At 41.3% G+C, this 24,124-nt stretch overlaps 1 protein-coding gene across 1 annotated transcript in view; it reads right to left on the reverse strand.

Moving 5' to 3' along the window:
• The window catches only part of fam135b (family with sequence similarity 135 member B), a 70,150-nt gene that overhangs the window by 20,531 nt on the left and 25,495 nt on the right, over positions 1 to 24,124 (reverse strand). Inside the window, exons 3-8 of the mRNA XM_060887281.1 lie at positions 20,195 to 20,274; positions 17,974 to 18,113; positions 14,499 to 14,569; positions 9,251 to 9,424; positions 8,627 to 8,753; positions 784 to 937 (exon numbers count right to left, since the gene is read on the reverse strand). Coding sequence (XP_060743264.1) covers positions 784 to 937; positions 8,627 to 8,753; positions 9,251 to 9,424; positions 14,499 to 14,569; positions 17,974 to 18,113; positions 20,195 to 20,274 — 746 coding nt within the window. The remainder of the gene's footprint in view (positions 1 to 783; positions 938 to 8,626; positions 8,754 to 9,250; positions 9,425 to 14,498; positions 14,570 to 17,973; positions 18,114 to 20,194; positions 20,275 to 24,124) is intronic.

Here is a 24,124-nt window from a genome sequence, read left to right on the forward strand (position 1 = left end):
GTGTTTCACATCTCAAACATTAGTTAAATGTCATAATTACCTGACAAAATACACTTGTTGAATGATTTTTGTTGAATGTAAATGTTAAACGTGTCTGGTTTTCTGATTTAGGAGACACATTCACAAATGATGAACCTGTTCTAACCTGAATGTGTGTGTGTGTGTGTGGTCAGCCTTTAGATGTCGTTTAAGGTTGGTGGTGTTTTTCCCTGAAATTCTTTGTCCGCAGTGTTTCCCGTCAGTTACAGTATGATGACACATTCTGACTTTTTGTCAGTATCACTGTACTTAAAATGCGACCAAATATCGAGCCTCTTCCTTCGACCTAGCACGTCGTCGTCGCTCGTCACTCGTGTTCGCTTTGGGTGTCGTGTGTTCAGCAGTTTCGTGTTGCAGCCACAGGTGTTGTGTGTTCAGCAGTTTCGTGTTGCAGTATGAGACCTGTAACTTGAGCAACAGCGCAAAGCCGCGAACTCTTGTTTTTGTAGACATTTGTAGACGAAAATGAAGAGAGATTTTATCTTAGTTTTTATTTTATACAAAACATTTTCGTCTCGTCTTTTTTCGTCAACAATAATGCGTGTTAATTTAGTCTTAGTCAGCGTTTTTGGACAGTGGTGCAGTCTCGTCATCGTCTCGTCTTAGTCATGAAAAAAAAAGCTTGTTGAACATATTTCGTCTCGTCTGACGAAATTAACACTATGTTTAATTCTGATAGCTTAATAAATTTTTGGAAATTTATGTGAGTGTTATATAAATGTTGTGTGAACGTTGTGAGTGTACCTATCTCACAGCGCTGCATTTCGGGATTGTCCTTCATCAGCACTGTGTAGGAGAAACCCAGGCCTTTATAAGCAGCCAGCAGGAGGCGGCAGAGAGTCCTGTGCCACGTATAAGCTCGCTGCAGGCAGTTCTCCGATGCCACGTAAAAACTGCCCTACAAACACAAACACACACACACACACACACACACAAACTGAAGGTCAGGTTTTATTGTCTCCTGGTAAATTTCTGCCCTGTCATTTCCTTCAGGACAGAACAGAGCAGCTTTTAATAAAAATCTCAAACAAATATCTTGTGAGGAAGTGTAACACAGCAGGAATGCACAGCTTTAGTGAGACTGCTGATTGGCTAAACCGTAGTTTTCCTGCCACAACGAATTATGTTCACAACAGCAGATGTGATATATGGGCAGTAGCCACGAGTTTAAAAAAGACCTGAGATTTGGTGAATTTCCTTTCTTTACTTTGCAACAAGATCTAAAATGGAAACGAATAAAAGTATGACGTGTTCAGTGTGCTAGTTAAACACATTGCAGTACATTAGCATAGCATCTCCTTAATACAAGCTTCTCACGGTGAATTCATCTTGACTGATCGCTGACACATCCGTTTACTCTCTCACACATCTAAATCATCTGTCTGACAGTTTTCTGGTTAGAAGCCCAGAGAATTCAGTGATTGTGAGTCACACACACACACACACACACACGAGATATTCTCATCCGATATGTTAGTCCTGTGATTGATCGTCTTCTTGCCTGTTTATACATGTCACTTCTACCAGATTTTACTGACTGTCTACTGTTGACTTTTTTTTGCCTTATTTTTCTTTTCACCATATGAACAGAGGGCTCTCACGTTTTAAAGACAGGCAAGAGTGACATTTCCAGCCCCCCAGAACCCCCAGGATCACTGAACAAATTTTAACCAAATACAAAGTATTTGTTCAATTTCCATTTATTAATTTGTGTGTGTGTGTGTGGAGTTTGCATGTTCTCCCCGTGCCTCGGGGACATGCATGGTAGGTTGATTGGCATCTCTGGAAAATTGTCCGTAGTGTGTGATTGCGTGAGTGAATGAAAGTGTGTGTGTGCCCTGCGATGGGTTGGCACTCCGTCCAGGGTGTATCCTGCCTTGATGCCCGATGACGCCTGAGATAGGCACAGGCTCCCCGTGACCCGAGGTAGTTCTGATAAGCGGTAGAAGATGAATGAATGAATAATTTGTGCGTGTGTGAGAGAGAGAGATTATGACTGGTGGTGTTTATTGTAAGTGTTTGTTGCCTTTTTGGACTCCTTTATCATTTGTAATGTTGCTCCCATATAAAACAGTTCAGCACAAGCCTAGACATTTTTAGGGTCATGATAGAGGAAAATGTCCCGTACAGAGACGAGCTGTTTCGTGTTGAGGTTTTGTTCAAACCCACCATCGAAAATACTCTCTCTAATGAATATGTTTTTTCATTGGTTGTTGCGTTAAATCTTACCCAGATACAATAGTGCTATTTTCTGATTGGCTGTTGTGTAGCCTCTTTTTTGATTGGCTGATAAGTGTCAGGCTCGACTAAGAGCTCCAGGTGAGACGAGTTTGGTTCCTGCCCGGTTCCATAGAGACAGCGGTGCGGACTGATACATTTCGGGAGCTGAGGCTTATTAAATATATGATAAATAGTCAAAAAGTTTTTTGCGTGAGAAATACGATGTGTGGTGGGAGAGCGTGAGAAAAGACCCCAATGCGTGACTGTCGCTCTCAATGTGTGACACGACAGCCCTGTGAACAGTTACGCTGAGGTGTTTTTAAATCTGTACCCCTTCAGATCTTAGAAAAGCTAACACAGAATTGGAGTCAGTCAGTGCTTATTGGTCACGACTGCAAAAAAGCAGTGTGACGTATGAAGTAGAAGCTCGTGGTAATGCGTAATTTATACCAAAGTGTATCACATCGTACTCATAATGGCGCCAATAGTTATCCTATACCCCTTTTCCACCTAAAAGAACTGGGTGCTGGTTCAGAGCTAGCACTGGTGCTGGTTCAAAGTTGGTTCCACTGGCGAACCTTCTAAGAACCGGTTTGTCTTTCCATCGGCTAGAGAGCATCACAGAGCCGAGTCTGACGTCACTGTATACATGTCATGTTACACAGCAACGTTAGCGCAGCAGCGACAAACACAAAAACAACATCAACAATGGTGGATGTTGCTTTACTGTTAATGCTCATGGCTTTGTGAACCTACATTAGCACCCAAACGCGGCGAATCCAACGTGTACGTGCAGCTCCATGTAATCTGTATAAACGGAGGTTGTTATCGAGAAAGTACATAACGTTATTTTATCATTAACACAGAAAAAAGCCTTAGCCTTAGCATGTAGCTACTTACTATCATGTGTGCTGATAATGTATCATATCGCGGTAAAGTAAAAGTGTATTAAACATTAATATACTTAAGGTACATTATCAAATGCGCTAACAGTAGCCCCGCCCACAGCCCCGCCCCCAGGTTCTTAAGCCTAGACCAGCAACGTTTTGGTGCTACTTAAGAACCACTGGTTCAGAGCCGGTGCTTTGGCTGTCGAAAAAGAAAGAACTGGTTCTAAATTAGGCTCCGAACCAGCACTCGAACTGCCTCGGTGGAAAAGGGGCATAAGTGTTTGTAAAATAAGATGCCAAGGTGTGGGACATTTGTGATGTTTTGCTAACTGATAAATTCTTTTAAAGCAGTAAGTGAATGTTCCACTCATCAGTAAGCAGTCACCTCTTCACCGAGTCATTAGTGAAATGAGTTTAGACATTTATATCCGTTTCTCTGTCTCCCTTTATCTCTCTTTCTGTTCTGTTTAGCCCAGCAGCTGTGAGCACATTCGGTTTAGCCCGAAGCTCGATAATTACATGAAGATCAAACATAGAGGAGGGCACTAAACTCAGCACGCTTACAGCAGTTAAACACGGGACGTGTGCGTGAGCGTACGTGGGTGTACGTGGCACTCCCTTCAAGTGGAACCTCCAGACATCCTGGTGACAGGAACAACACACAAATATACACACAGACCTACAGTATTGTCACAGGGTAAACAGTTTAACACACACACACACGCACACACACACACACAAATATCAAATAGCCAGGTGTGTGAATGTGTGGCTGAAGCATGGCAGATGGGGAAAAGTTGAAGCTGGGCCAGGTGTAATTACAGCACAGTTCAGCAAAATGTTTTATGAGCCAATGGGAGAGTAAATGAAGTGCATATGTTTGTGTTTGTGTCTTCGAGACACTTAATGCAATACAATGATGATGCTCGAGTTAAAGTTCACGGTTCTACTTCAGAAAGATGCAGTTGGTGTGGACTAAAGACCAAATGAAGCTTCGCTGATGATAGTGGTGATATTTCTAGAGCTAGATTTAAAGGGATTAGGGCTTATGTTTAGGGGTGGGCGGCTTTAGGGCTGACGGTTTAAGGCAAGGTCTTCAAACTTGTCCACAAAGAGCCGGTCTCTCTGCAGGCTTTCTGTTCTGTTTCATTCAGGAAGCTACACCAGCCCTTTATGGACAAGCCTGATGTACCCTGGTGTAAGGGGTAGTGTTCTGGGGTTGAGGGTTTAGATTTAAGTTTAAAAGATTAGAAGTTAGGATTGAAGGTGTAGGGTTGATGGTTTTGATTTGGGATTTTAGTTGAGGGTTTATTGTTAAGGGTTTAGTATGTAGGACTGTTGATGGCTTATGGATTATGTTTGGGGTTGATGGTTCAAAATTAGGATTTAGATTTAAAAAGTGTAGGATTGAGTTTGGGGTTAGGATTAAACTTTGGTTTAAATTTAGGGTTTAAGGGTTAGGATGAAAATTTGAAGGACTGAGATTGAGTTTAAGTTTACTGTTAAGCTCGAGTTTAGTCCTGTGCAGAATTAAGGGTTTGTATTTGAGTTATCTTAAAGGCTTAGTATTAAGGACCGAGGGTTGATTAGTTATATTATGAGTTTAGGGTTGGGGTTATGGTAAGGGTTGGGGTTATGAGTGGAAAGGTTTAGGGTTGTGTGTAGTTTGAAAGGTTTACGGTTAGGTTGAGGATTTGGTTAAGCATTTTGAGTGTTGACAGTTTAAGGCTGGGGTAAGTCTCAGAGTTTGGGTTTAGGGTCGGGATTGTGTATTCAGAAGTTGGATGAGATTAGCTTGATGGGTTTAGCATCAAAGTTTAAAGATATAAGGTAAACAATTGTTTTGTGATTGTCGGAATCTGGGTGTACAAACAATAGCAAAATTTGCTAAAGGTCCATGAAAACATTTCTTTCTTTCTTTCTTTCTTTCTTTCTTTCTTTCTTTCTTTCTTTCTCTAGAATAGAAGATTTGATTCGATTAGTTATTTTAGAGTTGGATATTTTCTGTAGAAGTGTGCAACTGTTGTACCAGAATAGATGCTTACACCCTCCCTATGCACATGGACTGTTCCTTTCTCTTTGTCTGTTCATAAATATGTCTCACGCTACTTTCATACGCTCATGTCTTACGTTTCTCTCATATTTTTAGTTTGTTATATAAACACAATGTTTTAGGGAGACTACAGTCCTGTGATTGTCTTCTTTTTCATCATCTTGTGCACTGGGATGATTTCAGTTCCTCCTCCTCCAGTAGGGGGTGCTGTAACTGGAGCGCTGCATCTCTGGACTGGATTTTATTATTCCTTTACCTCTACACTATACTGTATACCAGAGCCGTTAGCTCCGTGTTTCTGGCTGTGCTGTTTGTTTGTAGTGTTTCAGGCTCTCAGCTTGTTTGTGGTTCATAAACCTGCATGTTTTCACAGACACATCAGTGCACAAAGGTCAGCATCTCTGCGCTTCAGAGGTGTTTTTGCATGAGTGTTTTGTAAATGAGCTGTAAAGTGATAAAAACTGCACAACGCTCTGTCATCAAACATGAGCTAGCTCAGTAATTGCAAGTTGTGGCAGAACAGACACCTGCTGAGAGACTGCACACTCCAAAAGTGCTTTTCTCTGTGTATTGCTTAACACTGAGCGATTGTTTGACCAACAATAAACTAAGCTGTTAGAAATTCATTTGTAACCATAGCTACATGTTGTGCTGCTTTATAAGCTTCACTCGGCTGTACTGAGAAATCTTTCCAGTAAATGGGTTTGTGATCATTCACACACTGGTGGATCAAGCAATTAAGGCTCTGGATTGTTGTTTAGAGGATCAATGTTCACTGTTGTATTTCTTAAACAAGGTCTTCAATCCTCTCTGATCCAGGGGTGCTGTATCATGGCTGACCCTTCACTCTGACCCCAACCTCCAAAGCTGGGATATGTGAAGAAAGAATTTTACTTGCTTTAATGTAGATATAAACAAGCAAATACTTCTGTCTATTCTACAAGAACATTATTGAGATCTGACTCTGATGTTGGAATATCGAGACTCCGGGGCTCTTCCATTCAAACCTTAACATCTACACCATGTCTTGCATCATTTTGTAGACTTACATTCTGTACAACAGAGCAATTCAGGGTTGCCTTACTCAGGGGCCCCAGTGGTGGCAGCTTGGTGAACCTGGGATTCAAACTTGCAACCTTCTGATACAACTGTGTCTTCATGGAGCTGCTTTGTGCACATGGGCGGAACTCGGCTGGTAGTTCAGGTGAAGAGACAATGTAAAGTGGTGCACATACTGTACTTTTGACCATATCGTGTTGTATCTGATGCTAAAAAAATTAAAAGAAAATATTGATGTGTAGTAATGCAGGTGCAGTGGGTAGGTTTCATCAGGGTTCTTCAGTTTCTTCCAACCGTCTGAAAGCATCAGCTTGCCCCAAGGTGTAAATAATTCTATGACGTTGTGTGTGCGTGGTGTCCTGAGACGGACGAGAGTCCCGATCAGAGTCTATTCCTGCCTCATGCGTCAGTATTCCCAAAATATGCTCCGCATCCATAACAACCTTAACCGGTGACTGAAAATGAGCGAGTGAGTAAAAAAGGAAGAAGCGTCAAACAAATAAAAGTGAAGAAGAGGTGTCTTACTCATAGGTATCGACTCTTACACACACTGACACATACTTTACACCTCTCTGTGTGTTATAAAGTGGAAGAGATGGAGAGGAATAAGGTAGAGAGATGGATAGAGTGAGATACAGAGGAGAGATGCTTGCTCTGTGGGTTTCTCCTGCAGCTATGAGATCGTTAAAGCCATGCTTGTTACACTGATCAAACAGCATGCGCACACACACACACGCACACACACACACGCAACAGGCAAAACACTGTGCTTATTAAAGCACCCTGCAGGGGCGGTGTTAACAGGAACCCCGCTGTGCTGTAAGAGACCGCTCTAAACATTTACTGCCTAAATGGAACCTGCCTCGAGGAAACACAACCATCCGTCAGCCAATCAGGGAGGGTGGAGCCGTACGCTTTCCAATTAAAGAGCTAGAGTTTAATCAGTGGCATTTAAGCAAAGTTGAGGGGGGGAAATGTACTTGAGTCGTTGTACAGTGATACTTCTGCTTCCTTCATGCAGTGCAGAAAAAACGAAGGGAAAATTGTGTCATCGTTACATCTTTAGAATGCCTTTACTTACACATTTGACTGATTTTTTTTTTTTTTATTACTTTCATATTCTGGCAAAATTCAGTCCACATGCCATGTAGCGTAGCTCTACCGAGTCCAAATGTTTAGTAGAAAACTCTACAGTCATGAGCTGTGACATGTTTTTAAATTCAGTCATAAATCTACAGTATTACGAGTAAATTATAGATGTAACCTGCAGCTGTAGGACACTGGAGTGAGCCATACAAGAGGCTGAAACACTGATATTCTGTACAGTAAAGAGCAAAAGCATGATGTTGAGGCACATGTGTGTAAAACTCTGCAGTGTGAGTCTGAGTGTTTGAATTAGCTACGGAGTGCTAGCAGGACAAGAGCTACTGTAAATGACATCTCCAACACACACACACTAGCAGGGTCAGGATTATTGAGTTGGGATATGTTGCAGCAGAAGGTTAATTGGACTTTAATAAGAGCTCAGTGTGAGAGCGCTTCTCATTTCCCCAGCGTACCTCCAGCGTCATCTGCCCTTAATCTCCTGTTCACTTTACTGTTTCTTTCACTCACTAGAACCCTGGACTCAGTAGCGTCAATGACGCCGATTGTTATTGCTAGGCTCAACTTATCGCTTTTACACTGTGGATATGCTCATTGTTACATGAAATTTGCCATGAAACTTTTTTCATGAATTTTTTTAAAGTAAAGAGAATGTAGTAGGTTTTTTGTCAAAATGTTGTTGCTATAAAATAATTCAGGAAGAACACACTTAATTTAGGATTAGCATGATGTAGCTTTTAGCTACTTGTTTGGCTTGTTTTGTGTCAGATTGATAGATATTTTTGTACTGTAGGTTCACAGGCATTGCTAACTTTCTTAAACCAAACAGAAAACATCTTTAATGAAGTCAGAAAACAAATTTCCAGTAACATGAAACAAAAACCAGACCCAACTGTGTCTCTGTTAATCCTAAGGTGCGTCATATGTGTGCTTAGCAATGAGCAATTAACAAGCTATCAGCTAATTCTTGCCAGTGATCTGAGGTCCACAGTACTAAGTAACGTGGTAGCTTAGTGGTTAAGAAGTTGGACTACTGATCGGAAGGTTGTGAGTTCAAATCCCAGAACCACTAAGCTGTCACTCCTGGGCCCCTGAGCAAGGCCCTTAACCCTCAATTGCTTAGCTGTATAAATGAGATAAATGTATGTCGATCTGGATAAGCACGTCTGCCAAATGCCATAAATGTAAATAAAATACTGTATTAGAATCAACACTTTAATATAAATCTCTGTTGATATCTTTAACATGAACAGGAAGTTACCTCAGTGAGTATTGGTCTACAGTATCCTGCCCCAAACATCAGGTTCTCCACTGACATCACAGGAGGCGGAGTCTCATTCTCTGGAGAGCCCTTTCCCAGCCACGCCCCTTTATTACTGCGTGCAAAACTAGAGAAAGTAGAGGAAGAAGAAGGTTAACGGGTCCTCTCCAGGCTGATTGATTGTCTTGTGTGTAATTAGATAAATGGAAGATGGAGCTGGAAGCGAAGTGCGTCGGCTCTCAGTTTCATCACTGCAGTGTGTCAAACAGTGCCAGGTTTTTGCTGCACTACAGCATTAACACAGTTGTTTGGAATGAAACACTGCTAAGATGCTTTTCTTTATTGGACACCCACTTTGGCTTGTCATGTTTATGTAACTCCAATCACTTGGAAAAGCAACATGTTCAGGAACTAAACCAACTTTAAAGAAATGTGGTGCTTCTTCTACACCTTACAATAGATTTTAAAAGGTGAGGGCGGGGTTACCTGATCAGTACTGTGATTAACTGGGGGAAGGTGAGGGCGGGGTTACCTGATCAGTACTGTGATTAACTGGGGGAAGGTGAGGGCGGGGTTACCTGATCAGTACTGTGATTAACTGGGAGAAGGTGAGGGCGGGGTTACCTGATAAGCGGTTGGTGTAGAGCCACTAAGGAGGCGTGGACAGTGATGGAGATGACGGACAGGTGGAAGTAGTCAAACATGACGGGAAGGTGGTGGTGCAGGCCGCTGCGTGGGTGGAAATGAAGACCCAAAGTCCTACTGCTGATCACAGGCACTGAAGAGATATCAGTCAACCTGAACACACACACACACACACACACATCTGTATACCATTACATCATTTCATTTTTATAGGTATAATCTGTCTCACCTGCCTCATTAGTGAAACCCCCTTTTACTTCCTGTTAGTCTTTTATTTTTTATGTATTATTTTTCCATAGGTTTTACCATAAATTTTACACAACTAGTAAAGTTTACATGAGATTATAATCTTAATAATGATCAATGTTGTAACTAAGCATATGTACACTATAAATACTCATACATCCATCTCCTGGCCTCCTGCTTCCACTGTTTTATACAGCAGCAGCTGCCACCAGTGTGTTCACTCTTCCACCATTTCTGTTTTATAGGACTAACCTGCCTCATTAGTGGGAGCCTCCTTTATTTCCTGTTTCCTGTTGTATATTTATAGACACAGTATATAACAATTTAGCTAATAGATCTAAACCTGAGACATAACAATACAATAGATCTGTTCTATACATTATATCAGTGTAGTGCACTCTGTGTTTCACGTCATTATAAATGTTTACATAATCCAATGTGGAAGAATACTGGGTGTGTAGTGTAGTGTTGTGTAGTGTTGTGTAGTGTAGTGTTGTTTAGTGTTGTGTAGTGTTTTTTAGTGTTGTGTAGTGTTGTTTAGTGTTGTGTAGTGTTGTGTAGTGTAGTGTTGTGTAGTGTTGTTTAGTGTTGTGTAGTGTAGTGTTGTTTGGTGTAGTGTTGTGTTGTGTAGTGTAGTGTTGTTTAGTGTTGTTTGGTGTAGTGTTGTGTAGTGTTGTGTAGTGTAGTGTTGTTTAGTGTTGTGTAGTGTAGTGTTGTTTAGTGTTGTGTAGTGTTGTTTAGTGTTGTGTAGTGTTGTTTAGTGTTGTGTAGTGTTGTGTAGTGTAGTGTTGTGTAGTGTTGTTTAGTGTTGTGTAGTGTAGTGTTGTTTGGTGTAGTGTTGTGTTGTGTAGTGTAGTGTTGTTTAGTGTTGTTTGGTGTAGTGTTGTGTAGTGTTGTGTAGTGTAGTGTTGTTTAGTGTTGTGTAGTGTAGTGTTGTTTAGTGTTGTGTAGTGTTGTGTAGTGTAGTGTAATGTACTGTACTATGGTGCTGTTTAGTGTAGCATTGTTTGGTGTAGTGTAGTGTTGTGTAGTGTAGTATACTGTTGTGCTGTGTTGTTTAGTGTACTTTTGTGTGCTGTAGCGTTTTGTAGTGTAGTATGGTGCTGTTTAGTATAGCTTTGTTTGGTGTAGTGTAGTGTTGTGTAGTGTAGTGTTGTTTAGCGTTGTGTAGTGTAGTGTTGTATGGTGTAGTGTTGTGTTGTGTAGTATACTGTTGTGTTGTGTTGTTTAGTGTACTATTGTGTGCTGTAGTGTTTTGTAGTGTAGTGTAGTGTACTGTACTATGGTGCTGTTTAGTGTAGCATTGTTTTGTGTAGTGTAGTATTTTGTAGTGTAGCATACTGTAGTGTAGAGTAGTGTTGTTTGGTGTAGTGTAGTGTTGTGTAGTGTATATAGTAGTATACTGTTGTGCTGTGTTGTTTAGTGTACTTTTGTGTGCTGTAGCGTTTTGTAGTGTAGTATGGTGCTGTTTAGTATAGCATTGTTTGGTGTAGTGTTTTGTAGTGTAGTATACTGTAGTGTTGTGTAGTGTAGTATACTGTTGTGTAGTGTTGTTTGGTGTAGTGTAGTGTAGTATACTGTTGTGTAGAGTAGTGTTGTTTGGTGTAGTGTTGTTTAGTGTTTTTAGTGTAGTATACTGTTCTGTAGTGTTGTTTAGTGTAGCATTGTTTGGTGTAGTGTAGTGTTTTGTAGTGTAGTATACTGTTGTGTAGTGTTGTGTAGTGTTTAGTGTTTTTTAGTGTAGTATACTGTTGTGTAGAGTTGTGTAGTGTTGTGTAGTGTTTAGTGTTTTTTAGTGTAGTATACTGTTGTGTAGAGTTGTGTAGTGTGTAGTGTTTTTTAGTGTAGTATACTGTTGTGTAGTGTTGTGTAGTGTAGTATACTGTTGTGTAGCGTTGTGTGGTGTGTAGTGTTTAGTGTTTTTTAGTGTAGTATACTGTTGTGTAGTGTTGTTTAGTATAGCATTGTTTGGTGTAGTGTGTTTTGTAGTATAGTATACTGTAGTGTTGTTTAGTGTTGTGTAGTGTAGTATACTGTAGTGTTGTTTAGTATTGTGTAGTGTAGTATACTGTTGTGTAGAGTAGTGTTGTTTGGTGTAGTGTTGTGTAGTGTAGTATACTTTTGTGTAGTGTGTAGTGTTGTTTAGGGTTTTTAGTGTAGTATACTGTTGTGTAGTGTTGTGTTGTTTAGTGTTGTGTAGTGTAGCATACTGTTGTGTAGAGTAGTGTTGTTTGGTGTAGTGTTGTGTAGTGTAGTATACTGCTGTGTAGTGTTGTGTAGTGTTGTTTAGTGTTTTTTAGTGTAGTATACTGTTGTGTAGTGTTGTTTAGTATAGCATTGTTTGGTGTAGTGTAGTGTTTTGTAGTGTAGTATACTGTAGTGTTGTTTAGTGTTGTGTAGTGTAGTATACTGTAGTGTTGTGTAGTGTGTAGTGTTTTTTAGTGTAGTATACTGTTGTGTAGTGTTGTTTAGTAAAGCATTGTTTGGTGTAGTGTTTTGTAGTATAGTATACTGTAGTGTAGTTTAGTGTTGTGTATTATACTGTAGTGTCGTGTAGTTTAGTGTAATGTGTGGTGTTGTGTAGTAAAGTGTTGTATGTTTTAGTATACTGTTGTTTAGTATAGAGTAGTGATGTATAGTGCTATGTTGTGTAGTGTAGTATACCTTTGTGTAGTGTAGTGTTGTTTAGTTTAGTGGAGTGTTGTGTAGTGTTGTGTGTAGTGTTTTGTGTTGTGACACATTGAACAGCTCAGTCTCAGGCGTTTTAAAGCCTCACTGCAGATCAGATGTTTTCTCCTCTGATTACTGGATTAAACGTGTAATCAATAACATATGCATTGCGTTACACTGACTGTAATGCAGACCGACTCTTAGTACGTCGTTAGCAAAAGATTAGCGATAATAGCAGCGTGTCTGCTAAAATATGCATGTTTACGGTGGTTTTGGAAATGAACTCAGATGTAGCCGTGGGGTATCAGAACTGCTGGTTCAGCGCTTTCTGTACACTGAAGTGTAAAACGATCTCAGCTGATGTTTCCTTCAACACTGTGTACAATGTGTGGTTCATCTGTTCTGTTAAAATTGTGCTAAAAACCTTTAACAGGCACCCATCTGTGACTGCTTAAACCACCATCAGATCAACTTTCTATGTGTGTGTGTGTGTGTGTGTGTGTGTGTGTGTGTGTGTGTGTGTGAGAGAGAGAGAGAGAGAGAGAGAGATGTGTATGTGTGTGTGTGGGGGGGGTGAGTGTGTGTTCTGCTGTAATGCGTTACCTGTGCGTTACTGAGAGAAATAGAAAAGTGGACTGCTGTGTCTGTGTTTGTGTGTGTGTATGTGTGTATGTGTGTGTATGTGCGTATGCGTTTCTCTGTATTGTAAAGTATGCAGTGTTCAGTGTAAAATATGTAGTGTTTAATGTAAAGCCTGCAGTGTTTAGTGTAATGTCTGTAGTGTTTAGTGCAATGTCTGTAGTGTTTAGTGTAATGTCTGTAGTCTTTAATGTAAGGTCTGTAGTGTTTAATGTAAGGTCTGTAGTGTTTAGTGTAATGTCTGTAGTCTTTAATGTAAGGTCTGTAGTGTTTAATGTAAGGTCTGTAGTGTTTAATGTAATGTCTGTAGTGTTTAGTGCAATGTCTGTAGTGTTTAGTGTAATGTCTGTAGTCTTTAATGTAAGGTCTGTAGTGTTTAATGTAAGGTCTGTAGTGTTTAGTGTAATGTCTGTAGTGTTTAATGTAAGGTCTGTAGTGTTTAATGTAAGGTCTGTAGTGTTTGGTGTAATGTCTGCAGTGTTTAATGTAAAGCCTGCAGTGTTTGGTGTAATGTCTGCAGTGTTTAGTGTAATGTCTGTAGTGTTTAGTGCAATGTCTGTAGTGTTTAATGTAAGGTCTGTAGTGTTTAATGTAAGGTATGTAGTGTTTAGTGTAATGTCTGTAGTGTTTAATGTAAAGCCTGCAGTGTTTGGTGTAATGTCTGTAGTGTTTAGTGTAATGTCTGTAGTGTTCAGTGTAAGGTCTGTAGTGTTTAGTGTAATGTCTGTAGTGTTTAGTGTAATGTCTGTAGTGTTTAGTGTAAGGTCTGTAGTGTTTAATGTAAGGTCTGTAGTGTTTAGTGTAAGGTCTGTAGTGTTTAGTGTAAGGTCTGTAGTGTTTAGTGTAAGGTCTGTAGTGTTTAATGTAAGGTCTGTAGTGTTTAATGTAAGGTCTGTAGTGTTTAGTGTAAGGTCTGTAGTGTTTAATGTAAGGTCTGTAGTGTTTAGTGTAAGGTCTGTAGTGTTTAGTGTAAGGTCTGTAGTGTTTAATGTAAGGTCTGTAGTGTTTAGTGTAAGGTCTGTAGTGTTTAGTGTAAGGTCTGTAGTGTTTAATGTAAGGTCTGTAGTGTTTAGTGTAAGGTCTGTAGTGTTTAATGTAAGGTCTGTAGTGTTTAGTGTAAGGTCTGTAGTGTTTAATGTAAGGTCTGTAGTGTTTAGTGTAAGGTCTGTAGTGTTTAATGTAGGTCTGTAGTGTTTAATGTAAGGTCTGTAGTGTTTAATGTAAGGTCTGTAGTGTTTAATGTAAGGTCTGTAGTGTTTAGTGTAAGGTCTGTAGTGTTTAATGTAAGGTCTGTAGTGTTTAGTGTAAGGTCTGTAGTGTTTATTGTAAGGTCTGTAGTGTTTAATGTAAGGTCTGTAGTGTTTATTGTAAGGTCTGTAGTGTTTAGTGTAAAGTGTGAGATCTGCAATAGGAAATGAAAGTCTATAATATAAATATTGATAATCATTAACAGAACTGATGCAAAGTAAAATAAACTGTAAAATAAAAGTGTTCTGAATGTCCAGCTTTTTGTTTGATAAATAAATGTAATACAATAAAAGTTATAAGAACTCAATACTGTAAACTATTCCATTACTTTTAACATTCTGATTCCACTGTTAATCGATTAAAGACTGGAGTGTAAAGGACAGAAATCTGCAGAGGGAAGTGGAGTAAAAGCAGCAGAACATACTGTTGCTCCACATCAGTGAAATGCAGGTCCAGTCTCAGCTGGAAGTCCACTTCATTCAGCGCTTCCTCCACCTGGAGGGAAAAAAATACAACAACAGCTGTCAATCAAACTCAAAGCTACGAGTCCAAATGGTTTGGATGGCAATTAATACATACTTTATACACCACAGTGTCATTATGTCTGTCATAACAGGAAGTAATGTTGTCTTCGATGCTAATGTAAATTTAACACAACTCTACACTCTCTATAGCTAGTAAATTGTATCTAGTGTGTACAATACAAACAAATGTCATATTTATTTTATTTGTTTACTTGTTTACATACTGCATGTTCGCCCATAACCTTCACTACCCTACTCTAACACTCACCTGACTAAAAAAGGTCATGAGCCTGGATTTCACACTTGTCTAGAATCTCTATTGGCTGTCACTCAAACTCTGAATCTCTGTAATCCTCCTCTGTAAATATCAATAGGTAATTAAAAGAATGACCATCATGCACCATTTCTGCATCACTGAATCGTTCATCACCTCCATAATCAATATTATCCAATTATCTGTTCTGTGGCAATTAAGACTCCAAACATCAAATCCAATCTAAACGACCAGCTAACTGCTGAGGTTTAAAACTCTCTGATTGCAAACAAGCTACAAGATGATCATTCATTCATTCATTCATTCATCTTCTACCGCTTATCCGAACTACCTCGGGTCACGGGGAGCCTGTGCCTATCTCAGGCGTCATCGGGCATCAAGGCAGGATACACCCTGGACGGAGTGCCAACCCATCGCAGGGCACACACACACACACACACACACCCACACTCATTCACTCACGCAATCACACACTACGGACAATTTTCCAGAGATGCCAATCAACCTACCATGCATGTCTTTGGACCGGGGGAGGAAACCGGAGTACCCGGAGGAAACCCCCGAGGCACGGGGAGAGCATGTAAACTCCACACACACAAGGCGGAGGCGGGAATCGAACCCCCAACCCTGGAGGTGTGAGGCAAACGTGCTAACCACTAAGCCACCGTGCCCCAAACCCTATACAAATAAATGTAAATTTAAATTAGAATGTGATCTCATATCTGATTGGTGGACGGTGTCTAGCTGAACTTTTGTCCATGATAAAACCTGATGTCAGATTTATGGTCATTGATCATTTTAAATGTTAATCTATTTAATAAACCCAAAGACCTCAGAAGGTTTGGGGTCTCAGACAGAAGAGAATATGTTCATTTGAAGACCACACACACACACACACACACACACACACACACACACACACATTTGATCCAACCTCACCACCCTGTTCCAATTACTGTCACACACATATTGATTAAAGAGACACTCTAGGAAGATGAGAAGTTATTTTTGGCAGTAGAAGAAAGAAAAAGTAAAAGAGAGTGAGCTGGTGAGCGAGTGGGAAGGCTTATCTGATTGAAACAGTCACCTTTCTCATTAGTCGCGCTCTCTTTCTACCCGCTACACTCTCCCAGCGTATATCTGACATGTCTAAAATTAGGAAAGGTGTCATAAGGTTCGCTCTTTCAGGTGTCTTCGGTTTTCTTACACTAATGAGATCTAAAATAAGCCGAGTGAGGACCTGTGCTCCGACTTTGGGTGGCATGTGTCCTTCTGAGTAGAGGTGTCTTAATTGGACTGAACATTTAATTCTTATTATATGCAGTTCATAGCAACAGAATGTAGACAGACCCAGATACAAGCACGTCTGTAGACATCATGACATCATTTATTAATCCAAACTAGATGTTCTTCTGTCCTTCTTTATATTCCTATATATATAGTCTATATATACTTATATAGTCTAAAGTTTGAGGTCAGTTTGAGGTCAGAACGTTTATAACCAGGTCAGTAAATCAAATGTCTGAGGTCAGTGAGGATAATACCAGGTCTGTAAGGTTAATCCTAGGTTTGTGAGGATGATCCCAGGTCAGGAAGTGTAATGTCTCAGGTCACTGAGGCTAATCCCAGGTCAATGATGCTAATCAGAGGTTCGTAAGACTGGTCCCAGGTCAGTAAGTCTAATGTCTGAGGTGAGTGAGGATAATCCCAGGTCTGTAAGGCTAATCCCAGGTTTGTGAGGATAATCGCAGGTCTGTAAGGCTAATCCCAGGTTTGTGAGGATAATCCCAGGTCTGTAAGGCTAATCCCAGGTTTGTAGGACTGGTCCCAGGGCAGTAAGTCTAATGTCTGAGGTCAGTGAGGATAATCCCAGGTCTGTAAGGCTAATCCCAGGTTTGTGAGGATAATCCCAGGTCTGTAAGGCTAATCCCAGTTTGTAGGACTGGTCCCAGGGCAGTAAGTCTAATGTCTGAGGTCAGTGAGGATAATCCCAGGTCTGTAAGGCTAATCCCAGGTTTGTGAGGATAATCCCAGGTCTGTAAGGCAAATCCCAGGTCTGTAAAACTGGTCCTAAATTAGCAAGTTTAATGTCTGAGGTCAGTGATGATAATCCCAGGTCTGTAAGACTGGTCCTAAATTAGCAAGTTTAATGTCTGAGATCAGTGAGGATAATCCCAGGTCTGTAAGGCTAATCCCAGGTTTGTAAGATTGGTCCCAGGTCAGTAAGTCTAATGTTTGTGGTCAGTGAGGATAATCCCAGGTCTGTAAGGCTAATCCCAGGTTTGTGAGGATAATTACAGGTCTGTAAGGCAAATCCCAGGTCTGTAAGACTGGTCCCAGGTCAGTAAGTCTAATGTTTGTGGTCAGTGAGGATAATCCCAGGTCTGTAAGGCTAATCCCAGGTTTGTGAGGATAATTACAGGTCTGTAAGGCAAATCCCAGGTCTGTAAGACTGGTTCCAGGTCAGTAAGTCTAATGTTTGTGATCAGTGAGGATAATCTTTGAGGGTCGTGAAGATGATTTCAGGCCAATAGATCATATCTAAGGCTAATTAGACTAATAATTGAGCTCAGTGGTGTTGGTCATAGGTCAGTGAGACAGATATACTGAGGCTGATATTTTTGGTCAGTGGGAGGTTTATCTCATGTTAATAAGGTTGGGTTTGATGTCAGTGAGAGTAATCTATAGATCTATAATCTGTGAGGCTGGTCTCAGGTCAGTGAGGTGGGAGTTGTCTTTGAGGTCTGTGACACTAATCTCAGGTTACTGAAGTAGGTATAAAGTTACTGAATAAGGCTAATCTTTGAGGTCACTGAGTTGGAACTCTGCTCACTGGTAGTGGAGGTCAGAATCTCAGGTCAGAAAGATCTGTAACATCTATGACCTGGTTTGGGATCAGTGAAAATATAACTAATTCTCAAAAGGAAGCGGTCACTGAAGCTGGTCTGATGTCAGTGAGAGCCTTGGATCTAACTGAGGCTGCTGTGAGGTTTCTGCAACTGATTAATTGGGTTAGCATTAACATTAAACTTAACATTAAGTGGGTTAGATTGGGCTTGGATCCCATTGAGATTGATTAGTGTGAGATCAGTGAGACTGACCCTGTCTCCATCCAGTAGCAGGTGAACTCGAAAGATGACACGGTCCTCCAGCGAAACCTCCTCGTTCCTGTAGAGGATCTGAAATATCCGACCGAACACAACTCCATCGTGCACTCCAGCCTTGGTGAAACTACACTCGCCTGAGAAAGAGAGATAAAGAGAATGAAAAAAAGGATTCTTACTGTTCATGCTCTTATTTCAGAGAATCTAAAAGAGTCTAAAGTTTTGTCACTAGAAGTTTATTGCTGTGGTTGAGGACCAGTGAAGGTGATGATGTGGAAGAGAAACTCTAGTATCTACTGTATTTAAAGCCCTGTTAGTGAACTCACCTCCACTGAAAGAGTTTCAGGAGTCATGAATGTGTTTGTACGTGTCTCCAAGGCAAAAAAAATGGATTCTGGGATATGAATATTACTGTAGATGATTTCTAGACGTTCTCCATTCATACGTATCTGTTCGAGCCTCCCGTATTTGCTGGTACTTCTGGCCAAACCGACGCTCTGTACTTCACAGGACTGCAGCTTGACATCACTTCATCAGTCTCGTATTACAGAAGCGACGTGTTTTATTGTTTAATACGTTTTCTTTCATCTGTTATACAGAGAGTTGTTCTACAGCTGAAATTCACACTTACTCGTGTGACTTTAATGAAAAGCAGCACTGTTTGTGCCAGTGTGCTGCATTATATTACAAAAAGTGTGTGTGAAAGAGAGAGAGAGAGAGAGAGAGAGAGAGAGAGAGGCATGGAAGATGCATTCTGGTCTCTGCATGTGGTGGAAAAAACAGAACAGTTCACTGCTGATTTTTGTATTTTCGGAGAGACAAGAGACAAAAACACAATGTGCTGAGTCTCTCTCTCTCTCTCTCTCTCTTTCTCGGTCTGTCTCTCTCACTCTAGACTCTCTCTCTTTCTCTGTCTCTCTCTCTCTCTCTCTCTCTCTCTCTCTCTCTCTCGCTCTCTCTCTCACTCTCTCTCTCTGTCTCTCTCTCTCTCTCTCTCTCTCTCTCTCTCTCCCTTTCTCTGTCGGTCTCTCTCACTCTAAACTCTCTCTCTCTCTCTCTTTCTCTGTCTCTCTCTCTTTCTCTCTCTCTCTCTCTCTCTCTCTCTCTCTCTCTCTCTCTCTCTCTCTCTCTCTCACTCTAGACTCTCTCTCTCTCTCTCTCTCTCTCTCTCTCACTCACCCTCCATTCTCTTAACCTAAAAACAAGGCAAGAATAATAACAGTAATGTCTTCAGCGCTGCTTCATTCTGAATTCTGATTGGTCAGAAGGTGTTGGTGAATTTCCAACAGCTTTGAGCTGTTTATATCAATACGCTTGTTTTAATACATTATCGTTGCTTTGAAAGAGTTTTTAGAAGATTCTGAATATTTCAGATCAGACTTTAGCAAAATAGCTAATATTCCCTCCTCTGATAATATCATTTTATTGTAGTCCTGAAACATGCATTTAGAAAGATTTAGTGAGTAGTAACTTCTCTGCTGTAGTGAGCAAGCTTCCTGGTTCAGAGGACAGAGTCTGTGTCTGAGAGAGAGAAGGATCATATTTCCCTCCCACACAAACAAACTCAGTGGAGACCAGACGCTCGTTTATACCAAACTCTTGTTTTCATTAAAGAGCCTCCAGACAAAAAGGAAAGTGTGCACTTTCCCTGGAAAATATCTTTACAAACGGCACAGCACTTGCACGCTGTTTTACGGCCCTGTTCACCGAAGCCGTATTAAATGCATACGTGCTGATTAGATCTGCGGGAGCACTAACGGCATGCTAGCACAGAGCAGGAGAAAACATTAACATTCTGTATAGAGAGAGAGAGAGAGAGAGAGAGAGAGAGAGAGAGAGAGAGAGAGAGAATACAACCAGAGACAGCCAGAGAGAGAAGGAAAGATGCTAAGCGATGAATGAGATCAGAGGCGACCTTGGAGCGGAGGAGATTAGAGAGAAAGGACAAATTGGGGGATGCAACGAGATCAACGAATGAAGCAGATTAGTGAAAGAGTGGAAGAGAGAGAGGTGATGTTCTGCCATTAGACTTCTGGGAGGATACGGGTGACAAATTTATACGTAATGACGGAAAATGTATGAAAGCTACAATAAAAGCTATAAAGACTCAAGAGGAGATTGCATAGACATTCATTATGGTTAAAGACTGCTAAATTGCTATTGATGGATGGATGGATGGATGGATGGATGGATAGATAGATAGATAGATCTTCTATACCTGTATGCCCAGGTGTTGTAGTTATAAACCTGTGTGGAACATGTGGTGACACTCTCAGCCCCGCTCTCACCTGATAGAACCTGCAGCCAAGCAGAGAAAGAAAGGGTTATTGCATCATTACCGTATTTGATATCATTATGTAGCTGGTTGCTACAGTGCAATAGTGGAGATGTGCGTGATGGTGCTTGTGTGGCAGGTTAGACAGCTCAGGGCTTCTTTCCTCTGAATTATATAAAGATTGATGTCACCAACACTCAAGCAGAATAAAATAACAGTCAATAACCTCATGTGACATCAATGTTTCCCATTTACTCTGAGTATCCTTCATTGAAATTGACAGGTACAGAGGCCACACCTCCTTCACTGAGACTGTGACAGGTACAGACACCACGCCTCCTTCACTGAGATTGACAGGTACAGAGGCTACACCTCCTTCACTGAGACTGACAGGTACAGAAGCCAGGCCTCCTTCACTGAGACTGAGAGGTACAAAGGCCACGCCTCCTTCACTGAGACTGAGAGGTACAGAGGCCACGCCTCCTTCACTGAGACTGACAGGTACAAAGGCCACACCTCCTTCACTGAGATTGACAGGTACAGAGGCCACGCCTCCTTCACTAAAACTGACAGATACAGAGGCCATGCCTCCTTCACTGAGACTGACAGGTACAAAGGCCACGCCTCCTTCACTGAGGCTGACAGGTAGAGATGCCACGCCTCCTTCACTGAGACTAACAGGTACAGAGGCCACACCTCCTTCCTTAAGACTGACAGGTACACAGGCCACCCTCCTTCAATGAGACTGACTGGTACAGAGGCCACACCTCCTTCATTAAGACTGACAGGTACAGAGGCCACGCCTCCTTCACTAAAACTGACAGGTACAGAGGCCACCCCTCCTTCACTGAGACTGACAGATACAAAGGCCACGCCTCCTTCACTGAGACTGACAGGTACAGAGGCCACACCTTCACTAAGACTGACAGGTACAGAGGCCACACCTTCACTGAGACTGACAGATACAAAGGCCACGCCTCCTTCACTGAGACTGAAATTGCAGTAGACTTTAAGGGAACATAGCTAAACTTTTTGCCCTTGTGTGCTGAAGCAGTGCCAATGTTAATACCCCTCAGGGGCAGACTGGTCCAGAGTGCAGCCACCCCTGAGAGCCAGGAATGAGTTTCTGCACATCGAGGCAAAGGTCACCTTCATCTCTAAGTTAGGAGCAGGTTTAAAAATGATAGTGTGCAGAAGTGTTCAGGCTTATTCATTAGCTCACACACTTCAAATTATGTGTGTGTGTGTGTGGGTGTGTGTGTGTGTGTGTGTAATATATAACTAAGTGTTGTTTTGAGATCTCTGACTTAGGGCTAGTTGGAACTGTAGAAATGGACAGGAATTATTTATAGCCTGTAGAGATGAATCATTTATTCACACAGTGCTCTACGTGGTCGAATCACACAAGCAGAGGTTCAACATCATAATGCTGTCAAATCAAACCTGGTTACGTGAGCAGGTACGTGGAGAAAACAACAAGTCCGGCAAAGCCGTGGTTTCACAAAACGTGTTTCTTTGCCGATCAGGTTTCAGTGAGTGAAATCACGAGTACGCTTTCACAATGTTTTACCGTGTTGTGATTCTGAGCTGAACTCTACATCCTTTACTACAACCGTACCACAAGACACTCTTAATTCCTACTTAATGTACTGCTCAGATTCTTGTTATTATCCCAGAACGTCTCTTTAATCAGATTTCACACTTGTGTTTGCTTTTAACACACTTCACACACAGACTGGAGTTGATAATGAGATGAATTCTGTGTTAAAGCAGGAGCAAGCAGTAACCTGTGCTCAGTGCTGGAGCTCTTCATGCGTCACTAACTTCTATTTTATTTAAAACGTTCCTTATTTTAGTGCACAATCTGAGATTAACAAGATCTCTCTCTCTCTCTCTCTCTCTCTCTCTCTCTCTCATCTCTTTTCTCCTTCTCCTACATTCCAGTAAACCACCATGAAATAAATACCTTCATAAATGTTCTTCATTTATGGACCTTCGTGTCACTTATGGACCACACAACCCTGATCCATTGTGGCCGTAATTATACTGAACATAATTATACTTATCAAAACTGGACTACACCAGCACACAAATCCCAGCCAGTTCCATCAAAGCCTTTTCAACCAGCCCCCATTACCCACACTTCACCAATCTTCATCTCCTTCCACTGGGTTTCTCTATATGGTTCCTACTCATCAACACATGAGGTCCCTTTTTAGAACCTCCAAACTGTCCTTCAGTGGTGGAATCAACTTCTACCCTCATTCCAAAAAGCACCATCTGTCACAAGAATCTCCATTTCTTCTATAACTAACCCCTAATAAAAATCTGCACTCTGTCCACTTCTAGACTCAATACCAAAACTGTGCGTATCTGCTTGATATATTGTTTTGCTTCTAACGGAATCAATGTAAATGTAAATGTAACTAGATTTGTAAAGTTCGTCGTCAGTGTTACTTTTGGAGCCAAAACATTTGGAGGCAAGTGGAGACGAGCATGTGACGTCATCAGACTACACGCGAGTACGTTCCCCTCATTGTTCTGAGTGTTTTGATATGTCACATGTTCATGTTGTAAAAAGTTTTTTGATTTTGCATATATTGGGGGCGGGGCTGCAGCACAACCAGAAGGTCAGTCGGTACACCAATTTAAACCTTTGTTCAGAGTATCACCCTAAAGGAGCTGGCTGAGTTTGGTGTAGATAGTACTAAAGCTTGCCGAGTTATAAACCTCCAAAATTTATAATGGGAGTCTTTGGGAAAAAAAGCCAATTTGAGACCCGCTACCGGAAGTACCGGTACTCGGATCGCTTATAAAAGTAATAGCAACAAACCTCAGACCAGGATCTACAACATTTCTGAATTTGGTGCATGTGGCTCGAATATTTCAAAGAAATGAATGTAGTTGTTCAAGCCACATACGTCAGCGCTATACTCCTCTCAAAACGGAAGTACGTCACTCACAGGTGACTCATGAGTCGTGCATCGCTGTTAAGTAAATGCTGTTTTTTGTAGCATAAACGTCGTAACAAGTTTTTTCGTCTTCTTATTGATTGCATTCTGAAAACCGCATACACCAAAGTGTGTTCCGTTTCAATTACCCGGGAAATGAGGTAAAATATATTAGTATTTTGGGCGGGAGTAGAAAGATCGGATCGATATCCGATTCGCCGAGACGCATTTATGTGGTCTAATGTAAATGGAACAGTTTTAACAAATCAGATAGCTATCGGATCAGAGACAACACATGAAGTGACCGGGTGTAAAAAGGCCCTGTGATTCCTTTGTCGCATGACATTCTGCAGATATTCCACACCATTTAAAATAACAATAAACAGATAATGACTTTCTTCAGTAAATATACATTTGTCAAGTGCTTCAATAAATATCAAGCTGTTGTAGTAGAACAGGAATAAAACACTTCAGGAACATGATGATATGGGACACTCATCCACTTAGGGCTTCATCAATGCTTTTGTCGGTGACATTCGAGTGCTTACTGACACTGGAGACTCACTCACTCATTCATTTTCTACCGCTTATCCGAACTACCTCGGGTCACGGGGAGCCTGTGCCTATCTCAGAAGTCATCGGGCATCAAGGCAGGATACACCCTGGACGGAGTGCCAACCCATCACAGGGCACACACACACTCTCATTCACTCACACACTCACACACTACGGACAATTTTCCAGAGATGCCAATCAACCTACCATGCATGTCTTTGGACCGGGGGGGGAAACCGGAGTACCCGGAGGAAACCCCCGAGGCACGGGGAGAACATGCAAACTCCACACACACAAGGCGGAGGCGGGAATCGAACCCCCACCCCTGGAGGTGTGAGGCAAACGTGCTAACCACTAAGCCACCGTG

The sequence above is a fragment of the Tachysurus vachellii genome, chromosome 14 (genome assembly GCF_030014155.1).
Source record: "Tachysurus vachellii isolate PV-2020 chromosome 14, HZAU_Pvac_v1, whole genome shotgun sequence".
NCBI classification, from domain to species: domain Eukaryota; kingdom Metazoa; phylum Chordata; class Actinopteri; order Siluriformes; family Bagridae; genus Tachysurus; species Tachysurus vachellii.